We start from the raw sequence: 17,774 nt of genomic DNA, 5'->3' as shown, positions 1-17,774 counted from the left end.
AGTTTGTAGTTCTGACATAAGCTGTTGGTCCAAGTCTGGGTTTACTGAACTTTGAAAAAAACAATAAATGGAAATTATTACCTCAACCAACATCGTATTTGACAACTAGAGGCATGCCAGCAACAAGTCTTCTCAGAAATACTACCTTCTGCTAAGGTAAGTTCATTCATAGGGCATATTCTTTGTAGTGTGGTTAGGTTAACCTGCATACTGTCTATTTCAGATCTTCTCTTCACTCAAATCTTGTCCAGCTGTTCCTAATATTCTCAAATTACTTCTGGGCTGAATTTTTTCATTTTAACATGCTGAGTAAAGTTTTGTATCCATGAAATCGTCAGAAAGAGCAATTCAGGTTTGCGTGGGCGTGTGAGAGAAACAGACGAAAAAGCAGAATATATTTCCATACATTCCTAACAGACATTTCAGATACATATTTCCACAACAAAAACTTTTTCCAACCTTGGTTTATTCTGTAAATTCCAGCATGAGCCACAGAGAAAACTTTTTTTTCAAACAATCTGGTTCTGGTTTTTGAAGTTATTATGCATGCAGGCACAGTATGACATTTCTGTTAGGTTTCACAGCTTGAGCTACAACATAAAAAGTTGGGGTTATTCACCTACTGTACTGTACTGTTGGATTTTTCTATTCAGTTGGAAATGCCTTTCATCACTGAAGGCTCTGCAACGTGCTTTGATTGTTACAAACTCTGAGAAGGACTTTTTGACTAATAGTAACTTGAAAAAACAGCTGTCTTAAAGCTGGGGCCTGGCAGAAGAGAGGTTTTGGAGCTCCTGTTTGTTGTCTCAGAGACATTCTGTACTGATGTACTGAACTTTCAAATACAATTATTTCCCTCTAAGAGCCAGTTCTAATAGTCTTTCCTATAATCTTAAAAGTCAAGTTGAATTCTTATCTGCTAAATCAGGATCTCCAGGATCTCCCGACTCTTCTCCAGCTAATGACATTTTACCCAGAGGTATGCGTTGCACCTCTGCCCATAACAAATCTCCACTGGAGATGGTCTACCACACCTCAGGCAGAAAGAAAATGTTGTGACTTTTCTATAGGTAGAACAGATTTAAAAATAAGGGGGGAAGAAAAAAAAAAAAGAGAAAGATATATGTAGGAGGAATACTGGTCCTAAGGTGTGATGATAAGGTTTTAGGCACCTTAGCATTTTATAACCTTCCTTTGAACAAAGTTTCAAATCTAGGCAAACTGACTCACCCCTTTGGCATTTAGTGCAACTAAGCCAAGGTTGGTGGAAATTATTGTATGATATTTTTTAGCCAGACCTTTGGAATTTGAATCACTGTCTTTTTGAATGTAAAATACTGTATAATACATATTACTGGACCATGGATCACTCTATAATGTTTTCCACAACTGTTGTTGAGTATTCTGAAACAAGGAGGCTGCCCAATTGCCTCCAAAATAAGTACTACTTTGAACAATAAAGTCAGTGTAATCTATAAAAACTTTGTTTGGAGAGAAGAAGCTAATGGTACAAAGCACAGTAAGGGAAAAGCTGGGAGGCCTGCTACCAGGTAAGACAGTTTGATGAAAGATAATATATTAAAACAGCATTAAAATTTCTCTAACTAATGGCAAATAGTTTTGTATAAGCATTCAACCTGATGCCTCATTATAAAACTCTGAATATGAAATAGGGAGAGTGATCTTGTAACCTGAATTTTCACAGGAGTAGTAAGGACTATGCTCTCCTGCACATCCTGAGGGTTTTGCGCTCTTGCTTGAGGGTGAAGGAGAACCTCTGCTCCCTCCTGGCTGTGATCCACTCTTCTCCTGGTGTGGGTGAGCCACTAGATGGGGACAATGCCCACATCTCCTGACCTGCCCATGTCTAGCTACTGGCAGCTGGGCTGAGCCTTCATTAAAGAGTTAATTCTGTGACTGTCAAAGGTGCCAAGTCTCCTAGCAATTTTATGTGGGTATTTTTTAACAGTAACAAGCAAGATAGCAGTCTCTGGGCTCTCGGCAAAACCAGCTGAGTATCAAGAAAGGCAGATGTTGGTTGCAGCATGCTCACAGCTAATGTGGTGAAAAGAAGGCCAGGTAAAAGCATCCCTGGAAGAATAATGAGTTTCTAACTTTACTTGGCAGCTGGCAATGCTGCTGTCATGGAGAAGTTTCCTTACATAGCTGCAGACCAGCCCCTTTGGCCATACAGTGCCATGCTGAACCACATAAAAGGATGGTTGTGACTTGTTTAGAGATGCACATTCGTAGGAGATAACAGCCGATGTAGGGTCTGGGGGAAGAATGCAACACAACTTTGTTATCACAGTCCATCGAAGAAGAGCCTGACAGCTCTGTCGATAGTACCTCTACCTCCTACGGGGTTGTGCAGCAGAGAAACAGGGCATGAAAAGGCATCCTCTTTTAATCAGCAGATATAGGATTTGTTATGCACATGCTTAGAGTCCAAAAAAATGCAGGACCATTATTAAAATGTGTTACTTAAATACACAGAGAGAAAAGTCAACCAATCAAAAACCAAAACCAACTAATATTTGGTGATCTTACTGTACTGTTCGGAATCCATTTTCTCTTCACATGCTGGCCACCCTTTCGCTTGACTGAGGATTTCATTATCCCCAAGCCAAGATACTTCAGAGTTCCTGGACCTAAATTCCTCTACCTGTTTTGCAGCTCATCTCTGTCACTCCTGTTTTCCAATGACACCTGTTCACTGGATTGCCTTTCACCTTTTGGGATTTAAGCTGGCTGCTGCCCTTTCAGACTCTGTGTCATTGTTCTGCTGGTGTTTAGGCATCTAGTTTTTCCTTCCTGTGTTAGTAGCTTCCTCACTATCTTTCATCATTTAATTCTTTCTTTTTTAGCCTTAGTTACTCATTTTTACTTGGTTACTACCTGAAGCTTCTTCCATTTTGTGCCATGCTACTCCCAAGTGCAGCCTCCTGAACTGTTGGGTTAATATTTGATGGTGTGACTGAGTGGAGGTGGTGGGGCTTTGCTGCCCTGCTCAGTGAGCCCTCCTCTTGCTACAATGCTGCCAGTGTAACTGTGATGGTAAGTCAGGGTTTAAGCTTAAGGTTGATTAAATGTTTCATTGGGATGGGACAACTACAGGCTTGGCTGTGCAGGGAGATGAAAGGCATTCTCTCTACCTACTCTCTGTGTTTACTGCCCATGCTCTTTGTCTGGGTTTGATTTGTTATTCTCTTAAACACTTCTGGTGGCTGTTAATTCCAAAGCAGTGAAAACACATAAGATGTAAACTCCTTCAAATCGGTGCAGCCTGTTGGGTAACTTTTTAAAAAAAATGTGTTACCATGATACTGGCTTTCGCTGCGGTCACAGGCTTGGGGGTTATTTCATGCCCTGATGTGACCATTCTCATTCCAGCTTGTGGCTGAAAGCTTGGCTATATGGAAATCCAGGATAACAATATTCTTCCTTCATCATTTGCACCATATTCCTGAGCTTCAAGTCTCTAGCTTGGACTGGAGCTTGATTTATTACAGTGTCACAACACTGTGAAGTTCTTACAAATCAGTATTTAATTTTATTTATCTAAGCCAAGCCGTGCTAGATGCTGTACAATTATGCTAAATCTGGGGCGTGAGTTGTTGAAAACTTCCTGCACAGTAACGGAGCAGCAAACGCTGGTGTTGTATTCTCGGGCATGACACCACCACCCCCCTAAAAGCTCCTCCTGTCAATCATCCATGAAGCAACCGGTTTCTGTCAATACGGCTCTTGCTGTAAGCCAGCATGAAACTGCCAAGGTGACATCCTCGCCCTGTTGAGGTTATTGCAGGTGTTGACTCCAAATGCAAATGGACACAGATTTTGTCCCCCCTCCTTTCCTCTCTCCTCCTCCCTCAAGCACAGGCCTTGAAGAAGAGACATTCAGCCAGGTAATAATTGCCTTTTTTCACCTAGATGTGATTTACCATCTACCTGTCCAGGGTTCCTTGCTCAAAGTGTATATTGTTGTTCATAGTTAACAGAAGTAGAAATGTGCACTGGTTATCAGCAGGTCAATTTAAAATCCCCCTTTTCCTCTCTTCTACATTATCAAGAGGAACCGAGGCTTTAAGCTTCCTAAAAGGACATGAAATTAATTTTGTAGCTTGTTATGACAGCACATAAATGTTATAAATACAAATGACTGCAAACATTTCAAACAACATCTGCCTCTGACTGAATCTGTGCAACAACTCCATCGCACTCCCTCTGTGCTAACTCCTTTGGTGGTATAATCACCTCCCAAAGACAGACGGCAATCATTTCATTGCTTGATATGTCCAGCAATTTAAGAAGGTTCATCGTGGGTGAACATGGACCAGATTAGCCAGAAAAGGCTGATAGATTTATATTTTTTTTCAGAATTTATGTTATTATCTTGTCTAAATTTTATAAACAATAAAGGCCATAGGACTTGAATTAAGTCCTCCTAAAAATCCTATGTCTGTTACTAATTAACATGTATGGTTTTGTTTCCCTGTGCTGTAGCAAGTATTTGTAATTTATGTAAACATTGTAAGATTCAGGTACAGCTCCCCGCACCGGCACTTTTTCACTAGCAATGCATTATTAACATGTCAGGTTCATAAAGAGTATCAGTAATGTGGTTAGAACAGTCTGGCTTTGCATCTGCTGGGGCTTCTCGTATGGTTTTTGCTGCAGCAGAGCATGGCCTTAGGGCAGCAATGCCTCTCTTTCTCTGTTGTCATTGCGGAAATAATTGGAGTCACTTTGGAGCTGTAGCACTGCTTCCAGTTGTACCTGATTTCTATCGAAGGAGTTGATGTGTTGTACATGTAAGAGTGGAGGAGTGGTGCTTTCAGGGCTAGGGCATAAGGCTGGGAGAGGGTCATTTGGATGCCAGTGCTCCTGTTCCTGCTGGCTGCTCCTGCCTCAGGGCAGGGCTTCGGGTCTAGCTTTCAGCAGGTTCACTGATGGGTGCGCACGCTGGGGCCCCTGCCAGCAGGAAGGAAGAGTTTCTGTCCTTGGGAACATCCATGAGGCAAAAAAGTACTGGGATTGGCCGTATTCTGGTACGTGGTACACAGGGAGAGCACCCACATGGGTCTACCTGTGTGTGCTGGTTAAAGAGGACATAGCAGAAGAGTGGAGAAGCAGTATGATATTGCCCACTCCCCTGGTTCCCCCTGGTGCAAGGCATTTCAAAAATATAGGAAATAACAAAGTTCATAAAACAATGTTATTTTTGTCATGCTTTATTAATTTCTAATTCATTTAATGCCTATTTTTAAAGCCACAATCCTGCAAATTCCCAAGCTGCATATTGCCATTCTTGCAGTGACCCTGTTGTCTTTGGATGGGCTCCATGAGTGAGGAATCCGGAGATCAGCTGAACGCTCTCCCTCTTACTCTGTGAAACACAGCTACTGGTAGATCAAACACCATGTTGCAGACACCTCACTTCATTGAGAAGCTGGCTAAGAGCTACCTACCAAGAGTCACTTGCAGTGCTCAAACAGTCCCCACCTCAGCCTCATAATCTTTTCTCTTGTCTCATTTTGCTCTGTGTCACCTTAGTCGAACCAAATAACACTGTTTTTAATTCCTATATTATGATAGCAGGTAGAGTTGTTTTCTGAACTATAGAAAGATGTTAGTTTCTTCACTAAGAGCTCTGGTAAATATTTTTACAAAAGGAAGTATTTGCCACAGTATAGAGTATTTTAAATATTTGCAAGAATTCTATTAGGCAATGATTTTAATTCAAATGAAGCTACTGCTAATCAGGAGACTGAGCTTATGCAGAACTCAGTCTTGCAAGCAAAAAATATTATTATACAGCCACTTAGCATAATTGCTACATAAGAATAGGATCTAGCAAAGCATTAAAGTGAATGTTTGACATTTAAACATCTGGTTAGAGTTAGCGGAGCTATCATTTTACCTTTATGTCGGAAAAACCCTGCCATGTTAAAGTATAATTTCTCAGGTTTAGAGCGCGTGAGCTTTGGATAAAAATAAGGTTTTATTTTACATGAAAATGTGCTCTGTCATAGTCAGTTGTTTTTGGTTTTTTTTTTTCTTTCCCTCATTTGCTCTCAAATGTGGGTGTCTGAGGCTGACACAGTGTCTCAGCAAATTAAGACAAGCTGGAAGCAAGGGTACAGTGTTACAGCAGAGCAGCAACATTTACATTTTCAAGCAAGGTTAGTAATTAGAGCATTGCATATTTTATATCTTCATGTTTATTTTCAAAGAGGTATATCAAAATAAGCATAGAAGTAATGAGACCTAAGTGCTCCAACGAGCAGTCGGGGTTCATTGAGTAAAAACCACAAATTACCCTTCAGTTTTGCTGCCACCCACAGAGTTTACATCTTTAAAATACCAGCAGACAGGTGCTCTGGCTAGAGCTAATTGGGTCTGTAGTTAGGGATGTACTGGGTTTCTATAATATAAATTATTAAGGGAATAGACCTAATTTTGAGTAATACAGCACTTGACATCGTGCTGTGGACTTCAGTGTGTGAAGTATTTGGTGTTTGGGGAAACAAAATGAAGTTTTGAACCTGTTATGCTGGTGCAGATGGTTATAACTGCTTGACTTGAGGCATCCAGAGCAGTGCCATGGGGGGATAAGCAGACAAGTTTTGAATGCAGGGTCCCAGGTCCACTGCTGCTGTGGGACAAGGATGGTCTAGAGGGTCCCAAGCTCTAAATCCTCATGACCCAAATTGTCCTGCCTGCGTGTACAGTGCCTGTATGCTCCTGTGTGTTAGGTGAAGTTGCTGCTTTCTCTTACTGTGCTGAGTAGGCAGCTTGGACAGTAACCATTATTTTTACCTATATTTCTGCACAGAGTCTTGCAATGTTTGCCTTCACATGATGCTGCTTTTCCAGCAGAAGTAATGTGACCACAAAATCAGCTGACTGGAACTGCAATTACATGCTAATTTAAGGTCTTCAACCATTAAATGCCTGTAGTATTTCTCCCTATTTTGATAGCTTTCTTTACAATTAGAGTAATTGTGTAAATGGAGCTAGATTTAAGAGAAAAGAAGTCCCTGGAGTTAACTTTCTCTGTTTTTTCCTGTCTCCTTCTTTGCTTCACCCTCCCATCCCAAAGATGCAATCCTTCCCTAATACCTGCTAGAGTACTTCATATCCAGATACAAACTGTAAGTACGGTAAGAGAAAACAATCCAGAACTTAACCCTTTGGCTTTCTTCCCCACAGATCTGATGGCACACAAGCCTTGCTGTGGCTCTCATGAATAGAAAATAGATTGGGTATTCCTCTCTGCCCTCTTTTGAATTGCATCAATTCTGATTATGAGCCAGAAAGAAGAAATGGAGGACAGCTCCGCACCACTCTGTGTCACCTGCGGCCAAGCACATTTACCAGAAGAAAACCACTTGTACAGCTACACTGAAGAAGTAGATGATGATCTGATATGCCACATTTGCCTGCAACCTTTGCTTCAGCCGTTAGACACGCTCTGTGGTCACACCTTCTGCACAGCCTGCCTTACGAACTTCCTTGTGGAAAAAGACTTCTGCCCCATGGACCGCAAGCTTGTGATTCTCCAGACATGCAGGAAGTCCAGCATACTAGTGAATAACCTCCTGGACAAGCTAATGGTTAGCTGCCCTTTCACAGAACACTGCTCAGAGATTGTGCAACGCGGTCACCTCGAACAGCATTTCCAAACCCAGTAAGTTGCTGTTGATAGACCTTTTTTCCACTTTTTGTCTTAAGGAAAGGAAAAATTACTTTCTATTAATGCTGATTAAAATAGACAGTTAATGTAAAGAAAGATTTATCGATTTGACTCCTAATGACCACCTACAGTATCATTAATTTAGAGTGGAATTTAGTCCATTTATATGATGGTATCTCACTTTGAATACATTTGATTCTAAAAAAAAAAAAGTACTTTGTGTTATTGTTAGCAGTTCTGGGTAGATACCTTGTGGTTAGCTACATAATGTAAGTGTGTATTTAGTCATGCGAAGAGATCTGTGAGTTTTGGGAAGCTGAGTTATCATAAATATTTTAGTAGTACATTAAGGGTTTTATAATTGCCCTTTCTTCAATCCTTATTTGAATCGCAAATGACCTATATGAGAAGTAGAGCAGAAAATATTCTGTTTTGGTATTGGTCTTTGAAGATGAGCGCTCCTTTCTTCCAGGTGAGCACTTACCCTGTGCACCGCGCCATGGGGCTCACAGAGCAATGTGGTGTGGAAGAGCTCCCTGGCTGGACTCCTCCTCTAGGCTTACCTCTCCTGGTGGCCAGGGCACCCCATCTCCTGCCTCCAGGAGAGACCTCACCAGGGAGCAGTTTGGTTCCTCTGTGAAGAGAGAACTGATGATGAATGATCCTCTGTTTTGCAGGGTAAAAACATGTGCTGCTGCTTTTGTCTTGCATCTTCTGCCTTTTGAAAGGAAGGCAGAAGAATAAAGAGATACATTCAGGGCTGTGATTTCTGGTGGCAAACTAATGTTTTGGCATAGTCCAGGTAACAGTACCTTGGATTTGAGGAGAGGTGGAGTCTAAGAGATGCCTCTTTTTGTGGCCTGTACCTGTTGTCCAGTGAAATGACTTTCCCTGTGGTTTGCAGGTGTGAGTCGTGTTCCTAGGTGTGTGTACTTCTGCCTGTGCATTGCAGAGGAAGCCCTGGGAAGTGCAGGGCTCCAGACTGATGCAGGGGGCACATTCCTGCACAGACATGGTAATGCTGAGGGTCAGAGCATCCCTGGTGAGCAGGCTGGTGAGGTGTGTTCACATGGCTGCAGCCTTCATGATCTTGAAGTCTGTAACTGAAAATGGCTCTGCAGCCTGCCATTCACACATGTCCCCATTTGAACTGGTGACCTCATTTCCTGAAGCACCTGGATTCTCATAAGGAATTTATTCACTGAAGATATTCACTGAAGTTATGGTGATTTAACCAATCGAAAAACGTGACCATTTTGCATTACTGAAACAGAAAAAAAACATTAGTAAAGGGTTTCTGGATCCCTTGAAAAGGTCAAGAACCCGCTTTTCACATGCTAGAGGCTTGGTCTTTGTGAATTTGGGTAGTCTTGGCCCACCCAGTTCTGGATCTGGCTTTCCCTGTTGAGGATGCTGCTGTCTCATGGCTCATAGCGTAAGAGGCAGTGGCAGCAGCCTCCAGCCCAGGCCAGAGGTGCTCTGCAAGTTTAGCTTTCTGATGCTAAGGGGAAAATTAGCAAAGTTATTTATTATTAGCAAAGTTGTAAAGTTACTCTCTGCTTTTGGTCAGTACTTCTCTGACAGGCCTCACATACTGAGTTCAGTAGTAATGCAGGTAAAGGACCTGACAGTCTGCTGTGAGCTGCTGTCACTGAGATGTTTCTCTGCAGATTCCAACCACAAAATCTGGAGCCCCTAATGCAAATACCCTTTCCCTTTACTATACATATAGCTGACTTTAATGTATTTTAGATCCTCTGTTTTGTCTTCTTGTTTTTTGACATGATGGTGGTGTGGTCATAAAACTAACAGGGAAAAAAAAAAACCCACACAATAAATAAGCAAATTGAAATATTGTTTTTTACACAGAAGCCACACAACTAGCACAACTCCTGATTTCTAGTGCCTACTGTCCTACATGGACATGTTCAAGTCACTTCAGTGTCTTGGTTTCTTCTCCTTAAGGTGGTAGTAAAGATACCCTTCGTGTACATATCTTGCAGAATTGCAGTGTTGTAAACCATAATTTGGTCCTGTAAAAGCCTGGCAAGTTTTATTCCAGTGCTTATTATTGAATGTCCATGGCCTGGATTTTTCCCTCAGGATCTTGAAGATCCTATGCCTCTGGCTCGCTTGGCCTGAGCCCAACGGGGGATAGGAAGAATTGGCTTAGTAACGTGTTCCCACAGCCTCTTGCTGTCCTTCCTCCTCTGTGTCAGGCTTCCCCCACCAAGTCCCAGCTTTACAAACCCAGAGAGGAGGAGACTGGAGAGATGGATCAGTGGTTTCTCTTCCCATCAAAACCTAAAGCCTCTAAGGCAGTACAGTACGAGGCAGTGTTACATAGGCTGGGTGGCTTCTTCTTTGCCACTCATGACATGAATTTTCCTCCTCAGGATGGTTTGGAGGGCTGAGTTACCTTAAGGCCAAAAGGCAGAGGCAGGGCAGTAGAAAATTGTGGGGAACATTTGCTGCTGAGGGTTTCAGCTTTCCAGGGGGTGGGTAATGCAGCCTCACTGTCATTCCCACTCGAGGCAAGAATTAGGAGGGAACTTTCCAAGTGACCCCTAAAGGGGGAATTCTGCAACCTTGTGCTTGCACATACTGTGCAATACCTTTATTTTTTTTAAGCACAACATTAATTAATTATTGCCAAAGGTATCTTATGCCTCTGCCTAATTTAATTTTCAGAAATACAGAAACCTTTCTTGTCATCCCACCTTCAACTCATGGCAGGCTAGGAGATGAGAAGGACATTGTGCTCTGGCATGCCCAGGCACAGATTGAGCAGACTGAGCTGATGCTGTTCTCTTTAACTCCAGTGAATCAATAGAGGGGACAGAAAGTGTGCAACTTTGCTAATAAAAAAATAAAATAATAATCATAAAAAATCTGGTCCCTGCGGTGAGAACGACTCAGAGCTCATCTGAAATCTTGACTGAACGTGATCTGTGTTCTCAGTGACTAAATTAAAGTAGACTCTGCTAAAGTCACCAGGGCAGTCGGCAGTCCTCACATTTCTTGCATGATTCAGGCTCGGACCAATCCTGGTTCTCAGAGAGAAAATGAAAGTTTGCCTCGATCAAAGACAAGGTCACTGATGGGACAAGGTGAGTTTGCTGTTTTATGCTCTGTAATTGCTGAGAGAACTTTATTTTTTTTTAAACACCGGTTACCATGGAGTAGTCCATTGAAATCATCCTTATTTAAAGTGTTTGCTCTTGCATCCTTAAAAAAAAAGAACCACAAAAAACCCCCAAGAAGAGTCATGTCCTTGGATTATTACATGATTTATGTTTGCACAAAATCATCTGACTGGATTTGGAGAATTCGGACTGATGCAAACAGCCAGCAGTTGGCTGTGATCTTTTGCGGTGTTTTACTTTAAAAAGGTGTGGTCTTCTGATATCGCCTGCTTCAAAATTCCACGGGAGGCATATTTTTCCCCCCTTGTCAGACAGCTACACCCTTCCATGATGCAGTTTAGCTCGTAACCCATCTGCTCGTGGGCAGTGATGTAAACGTACCAGCTGCCTCTGAAGAACCACTCTGAATCCTGCAGGAGGCAGGTCTCTTCCCCGAGCATCGCTCTCCTCTGCAGCATAAGTCACTGTCTCGCCAACCACGCTGTGCTGTCCCTAAACCCTCACATCTACCCATCCGAGAGTCAGATCGAGTAATCCTCTTACAGGTCAATGATTTTTGCAGTGTAGCTTCGTTTAAAGGATTTAAGCTTGATTCATAATGTGCTACCATTGCGTTGAAATGGAAAGGCTCGCTTAGAAGGGGCTTGGCTGGCACAAAAGCTTCACGTTGTGTGTCCCACCAGCACAGACAGACGGTGGGAAGGAGGAAACCTAGCAGCAGTGCCAACCCTGCACTGAAAATGAAGGCTCTCCTGTTACTGGTCCTACCTTGGCTAAGTCCTGCAAACTACATAGACAATGTGGGCAACCTGCACTTCTTGTACTCTGAGCTGTGAGTACACACAGTCGCGCTGGTGTTGTGCTCTGTCTGTCTGTCTCACCCGAGACGCGGGAAGGGGCTCGTCACGAGCATTTTGGGGGGTCTGTCTGTCTGCCTGTGTGTCTGTGCATGTTCATATGTGGAAAGAAAATCCCTCAGTGTCTTGCCAACAGCTTCAAACCGTGCTGCAAACTAGCTGCTTCCCATCCGGAGGGCTAATAATAGCAGTACATCGCCACTGCTTTCTGCTTTGGAAGAAGCTGAGACATACTGAGTGAAGCTGCCTTTTTCCTTATCAACCTTCTTTTCTGACATTTTCAGTGGTTGTTGGGTTTGGGGTTTTTTTTCAATTTCTGAATCTGTATTTTTTCTTTTCGTTCCATAAATAGCTTTGCAGGGGAGCTGGGCACAGAGGAGGGCATCAGGATAGACACCCCCCGGTAGAGCGCTCTCTTTGTATACATGCATCATGTTGTGTGTGTAAAGCTGCATGCCTGTAGCAAAACACTGAGAAGCCTTTCACCAGAAATAAGTCACTTGAGACAGGAAAGAAATTTCCCATATTTCTGTTTTTGCCCACAGCAGAATGTTATTTTCTTTGTAACGTAAATGTAAATGTAGCAATCCATTCATCTATCTTCATGTTATAAAAAAAACCCACCTCAAACAACCCCATAGCTGATCTTTCCAAACCATAAAACAAATATTCTATGGTATCATCTGTAAATGATACTAGTTTAATTTGTGCTTGAATGTTATTGTACTAGTTAATAGGGCTTTTATGACTAGAAATAGAGATTTGTTCCAGTATGTTTTAATTATGTTTTGTTTGTGTTTTAACAAATTATATACTCTTAAGATCTTCCTTGAGATAATGAATGAAATGTCTAATTCTGCTCAAAAACGAAAAATTACTGTATTGTGCCTACAGTGAGAATGTTTCAGTAACTGTTGTGATTAGTACCAATGAGACTAATTTCCAAATTATTTTGTTTCTACTGTCAGACACAAATAGCAGTGTTTTGCAGAAACACAAAGTCCCCTTTTGAAATTCTTGTGTGATATGCATGGCAACTATTAATAATTGAATCACGCTGCATACAACAGCTCAGGATTTCTGTATGCCATAGGTGTTTTTAAACATTTAACAAATCTGGTGTTGAGGGTTGCAGCTATGTCCTCATTTTAATTTACTGGCATTTTGTTTAAGAACATTAATTTAAAACAAACAAAAAACAGTTAAGCAAAGCAGACTACAGGAGCAATCAAGCTCAAAACAGAGCAGATGAACACTTATAATGGAAACAATGGCATCTGGGACATCTAGTTTCCAGGAAAACAAACATAAGATTAATCAGAGCACAGGCACAGACGCAGCCTACTTGCTTTTCTTGGGGAATTCAGGTTCACTGATTCTCCCAGGCTAAAGGGCTATGATGTACGGTAGCTATTTGTCTCTTATTTGTTTAGCCTTCTAACCCACAGAGATGTTAGTCTTGCCGGACGTCAGCAGCCCTTCTTAATGGAGTGGGTGTGGGCTGGAGCTTGGACGTGCATCTTTGGTTGTCAGCAATGGGAGGTGCACGTCCCCTCCCCGGTGCCCAGCCCTGGATGCTACCTGGTGCCAGGAGCTGGTGCTCAGGACCTCCTGGACTGCTCTGTCTCTGGCTGGGGCAGCAGGAAGGAGGATTTGCTGAAGCTGACTTAATCCAAAAGGGTGCTGGGCAGTTTGAGTTTGTTTCAGGAATTTCTCCTCCTCCACCTGTATTTGATGCCTCTAGCTGCTGCTGAATGATGAACAAGGCACTGATGTACTAATCTGTGGGACAGATTCAAGGTTCTCTCTAATAGAAGCAGTTGAAAGAAAAGGACAAATACTGTTTTCAGTCCTGTTTAATCAGTTTATACAAATGTTATGACCTACAGGTTGCTACTTTGGTTTCTCAGGCACTTGTATGCAGGATATTTTTCATGCAAAGTTTTGTGAGTAGGACAGCATGGGCACCAGTGTCCAGGACAGCCTGGCTCCTGGGGGCACAGGTTTACTGCCCCAGCCCTTTTGTACCCCGAACCTCACAGAGATAGCTTTGTAAATCCTTTCTCACAGGCAAGTGAAAAGCCACTACCACGTGTAGTGTATCTGATGGCTTGCCCCATGGCTTGAAACTAGACTGTATTAAGTAGAAAACTTTTTTTTCCCCACTATCACACTATCTTTGGTTGCTGGCCAGAACAAATACTGGCCTCAGTCAGGACTCATTATTTTGTTGGCTGGCAGCCACCAGAGATAGCAGTTGAGGAGAAGGAGTGGGCTGGCGGGGGTGTGAGTGGCAAGGGAAGAGCTGGAGGGCTGTGGGGGATGCAGTTACCATATCTGGTGCTGGCTCAAGAGGAAGAATTAGGGCACTGGGGTTCACACTGTCCTCCTGCTCATACAGCCCATCTCTTCCCTTCTACCCTGTTCAAACAAAGGTTAGGTTATTTGTGTTGTATTGGCAGGGTTTGCTTTAGTTCGAGGGCATTTCTTTTCATAAGTGCGGAACAGGCAGCTTGGGGAGTAGGGATTACAATATAGCCCAAAGCCCATCTGGAGATACAGGCTTTGGAATCCATCTAAGAAAGAGGATATTTTAGGAGAGTTGAAGAGGAGAAATGAAGTTGGGGAAAGGCTGTGTCAGACCTTTGCACTTCAGCTACGTAGGAAAGAGAGTTCTGCGGATGTGTTGTAGGGGCACTTGATGGGACAGATGTTAGGTGCTTCTATTTTTAGTTTTCTATTAGCAGTCTGATAATTATAGGTGTTCTCAACAAGGAAGTACATATCTCCTGACACTGTCACCTGCACTAAAACCACTTCCCTGACTGTTGCCTGTTGTCCCTCCCTTGCCCCCAGCAAAGATCTCAACACAGATACTCTTCTTGTCCTTGCTCTTAGCCAAATCATGAAGAGCAGCCAGTGGTAAGCCGGGGTGCTCCCTCCTGCGGGGAAGCCCATGGAAACACCTGGCAGAAGGACAAGAGAAATCTGTGAGGTGTCCCTTGAGGAACCTCTGCGAGGGGGTGGGATGTAGCCACACCAGCCCAATGGCTCTTGGCATCATAAGGGTCTACATGGGTCTTGAAGAGGCCCCAGTCCAGGGTCCGTGCCTTCTTTATATCCCTATAAAACTGCTTTGACAGTCATCTGCAATCTTTCTTCCTTATCTAAAATATCTTGAGAAAGCAAATACTTGCCCAAACATTCTTTTGAGTCGGGGTATGTTATTACCTCTGGTTAAATACAAGGTGTGTGGATGGAAAGGCAGCCTGTGGCCACTGCAGGAGGCTCTCCTGGGGGTGAGGACCTGGTGGCACTGCTCACACTGAGGGATGCCAGCCACCATCTCTATTTCTTTCACTTCAAAGCAGGACCTGTGAAGCAGGATATTTCTCAATAGAAGGATTTTCTGCACTTTCAGCTCAATGAGCCACTTTTAGAAATAGAATTATGAGGGGACGAGGGTTGCAAGACTAGGCAGTGAATAACCTCACCTTGTCCCTCTGAGGACCTCAGTCACATGGAAAGTGTGGGGTGGTTTCCAACCTAATCCCTCTCCAGCACGTGTCTGTGCTGACTGAGCAAGCGCCCAGGAGAGTGCTGGTCATCGCGTGTGCTCAGCACAGGTCAAGTGCTGGGCAGCCCGTGGCAGCCGCACTTGCTGGTGCTGCTTCCCTCCAAGGATTAAACTGGCCTTAGTCACTGCTGGTAATCCACCAGCTAGATCCACCCCACTAATTTGAATCAAGCCATTTTTTTTAAAATCTATTTTTTGTTAGAGTTAAATGCACAGCCTACTCCCACATGCAAAAAATTACTTCTTTTTTTCTTACCCCTCTTGGGTTTTATGTGAAACAGTCAAAGGGATCTCACCAAATTAACTGGATCAAGTTTCCCCATATAACCTTTATATGATAACTACTCTCTTAAATTTCAAAACAGCACTTTGGGTTGGAATAGCCAGTAAAATTTAGTTTCTCTGTTCATTCAATTTAAAAAGAAGAGATGCAAGCACCAGCTGTCTTCTAGTGTCCTTGGGCACATCATTTTTATAGTAAGAACAATTTAGCTCAAGCTGTAAGGTACACCCTCCCAGCCCCCTTCCAGCACTGAGCTTAACTGTGCAGCCAACTTTTTTCATTTCTGTTCAACTCAGTGGGGAAACTTGTGTCTGGCTTCCAAGTCTGTCCTTGTGAAATTAGCTGCATGGAGGCTGGGGAGTGCAGAGCATGCATTATTCATGACAAAATTGATAAGCCTGGAGCATCTTTTGGGCTCGTGTGTTAGTCCACTGCAAAATCCACGTGTTGGCCTCCTTACTCTGTGCAAAGCTGTGTGTATGGAAATCTGTGTCAGAGTTAAGCTGTGAGGTTAATTAAAGCTGAAAGTGTTGGAAAGCAAGGCTTGAATGGAAAGATTCTTGAATGAAAATATAAATGCAATGTTTAGAATATCTGCATTAAATAGCCAGGACAAAACAAAGGGTCTTTTCCAGTGTACTAGAACTGGATGTCTCTCAGGGAAAGCAGAACTGAGGTGAATTAAAGCAGAAAGGCATGGGTGCGTCAAGGTCTGCCTGTTAGCTTCACCCCTATACTACAGCTTAACAAAAGAGACAGGATGGAAACATGGTAAACTGACATCTTGCGTGGAAGCAAGAAATACAGTCTTCTCAGTTCCTGACTCTTCCTGTCTCTTTGGGGAAGCTTCTGATCTGGATATTATCTTATATCAAGTCTGAGCAAGTACCACTGTGCAGGGGAGCAGTAAGCACTGGGCATTTTCAGGCTCCCTTTGTTTCTCCCCAAGATCCCTGCAAGGGCAGCAGATCCTCCAAGGATCTGGTTATCCTTCAGACTTCTGAGACCTCTCCTAAAATCTCCAGCAACAGCTAGAGTCACTTCACCAGCCTGTCTCCTTACTGCCTTGTTTCCGACCTCACTCCACCAGCCCTCTTGCTTGCTCTTCCACTCCTGCCCTCTGCTTCATATGTCTTCTGGTCCTTAACTTTGTTAGTTCCTCTCCTCTCTCATGCCTTGACCCTTCCTCTGTCATTCTTGCCCTTTTGTATTTCCAGCCTTTAGAATTGCACAGTAAAGCTTGAAATTTTAGTACAAATATGGCCTGAAAGCCCCCAAGCAGAAGCCCATGTAGGTGAACTGCAGATATACTGTATTATTCTTAAAAATACAGGACAAGTTGCAGTCTAAACACATGGTGCTGAGGTGCCCAAATTGAATTTTCTAAATACATTAGGTGTTGTATTCAGGAGTGTTTGATATAGACTATGCTGCTAGCATAGGAGGTGCAGCAGAAACTAGTCATTTCTATTGACCATGGCTGTTCTGGATCCAGTCACTCTTTGACCAAGGACTAATTGCAATCTGCCAAATATGCAGTGTTTCCCCTTAGCAGCATGGTGGGGACTGGGTCTCTCCCCGGCCTTCTGCCACTCTCTCCCAGACATGGTACCTTTCCCCACCTGTACATCCTGCCTGGTTCCACAACCCAGGTTAGAGAGTGCTGCATTTTTGTGGTATGAGTAAGTGTTACTGGTTAGCATCTTCTTCCCCAGCACTGTGAATCTAGGTGCAGAAATAAATTTGTCTGAGACAGCTCCAGAAACCAAAAACCATTTGAGAGTTTTAAGAATTTGTTGATTCTGCCTGGGAATTTTATGTGTAATGAAAGTTGGCATTTCAGTTATACTTAGAGAAAGATCCTGTTTCATTCCTTCTGTGCAAGCATGAAAGTCGTCTTTACTTCATTTACAGCTACCTACACACATTTGAGATCAGAATTAGACCTTTAACTCTGCTGGAATGTTTTTTCATGGCTGGAGCCTTCTCACACCTTTGGAAAAGGCTGATGTTGGCCAGTGTCAATCTCAACAAATAAATTTTGTTGCCAAAAGTAAAACCTGAGCCAGCCAAGAAAAGTGAAACCCTGCCAAGCAGGAAAGGCATTGCAACAATTATGGTTGGCAGAAAGGTTTCTTTTCATGAATGAGTTATGTCTCAGTTATGTCTGATTCTTGTGTAGGCTGCTCAGAAGAAGTGTGCTTACACGCCT

At 43.0% G+C, this 17,774-nt stretch overlaps 1 protein-coding gene across 5 annotated transcripts in view; it reads left to right on the top strand.

Annotated features, from left to right (window-relative positions):
• Window positions 1-3,893: 3,893 nt before the first annotated feature.
• Window positions 3,894-17,774, top strand: part of LNX1 (ligand of numb-protein X 1) — a 73,154-nt gene continuing 59,273 nt past the window's right edge. For 2 of the 5 annotated variants that reach the window (XM_074822545.1, XM_074822544.1), the window contains exons 1-2: window positions 3,894-3,908; window positions 7,216-7,693. In XM_074822545.1, the coding sequence (XP_074678646.1) occupies window positions 7,311-7,693 (383 nt within the window). In that variant the 5' untranslated portion in view covers window positions 3,894-3,908; window positions 7,216-7,310. Of the gene's footprint in view, window positions 3,909-7,215; window positions 7,694-11,360; window positions 11,678-17,774 lie in introns of those variants that run through there. The other 3 variants (XM_074822546.1, XM_074822549.1, XM_074822548.1) reach the window with 3 other exon arrangements.

This window comes from Strix aluco, chromosome 4 (genome assembly GCF_031877795.1).
Source record: "Strix aluco isolate bStrAlu1 chromosome 4, bStrAlu1.hap1, whole genome shotgun sequence".
NCBI classification, from domain to species: domain Eukaryota; kingdom Metazoa; phylum Chordata; class Aves; order Strigiformes; family Strigidae; genus Strix; species Strix aluco.
The sequence above is the reverse complement of the archived record's forward strand: the minus strand, read 5'-3'. Positions and strand labels throughout refer to the sequence as shown.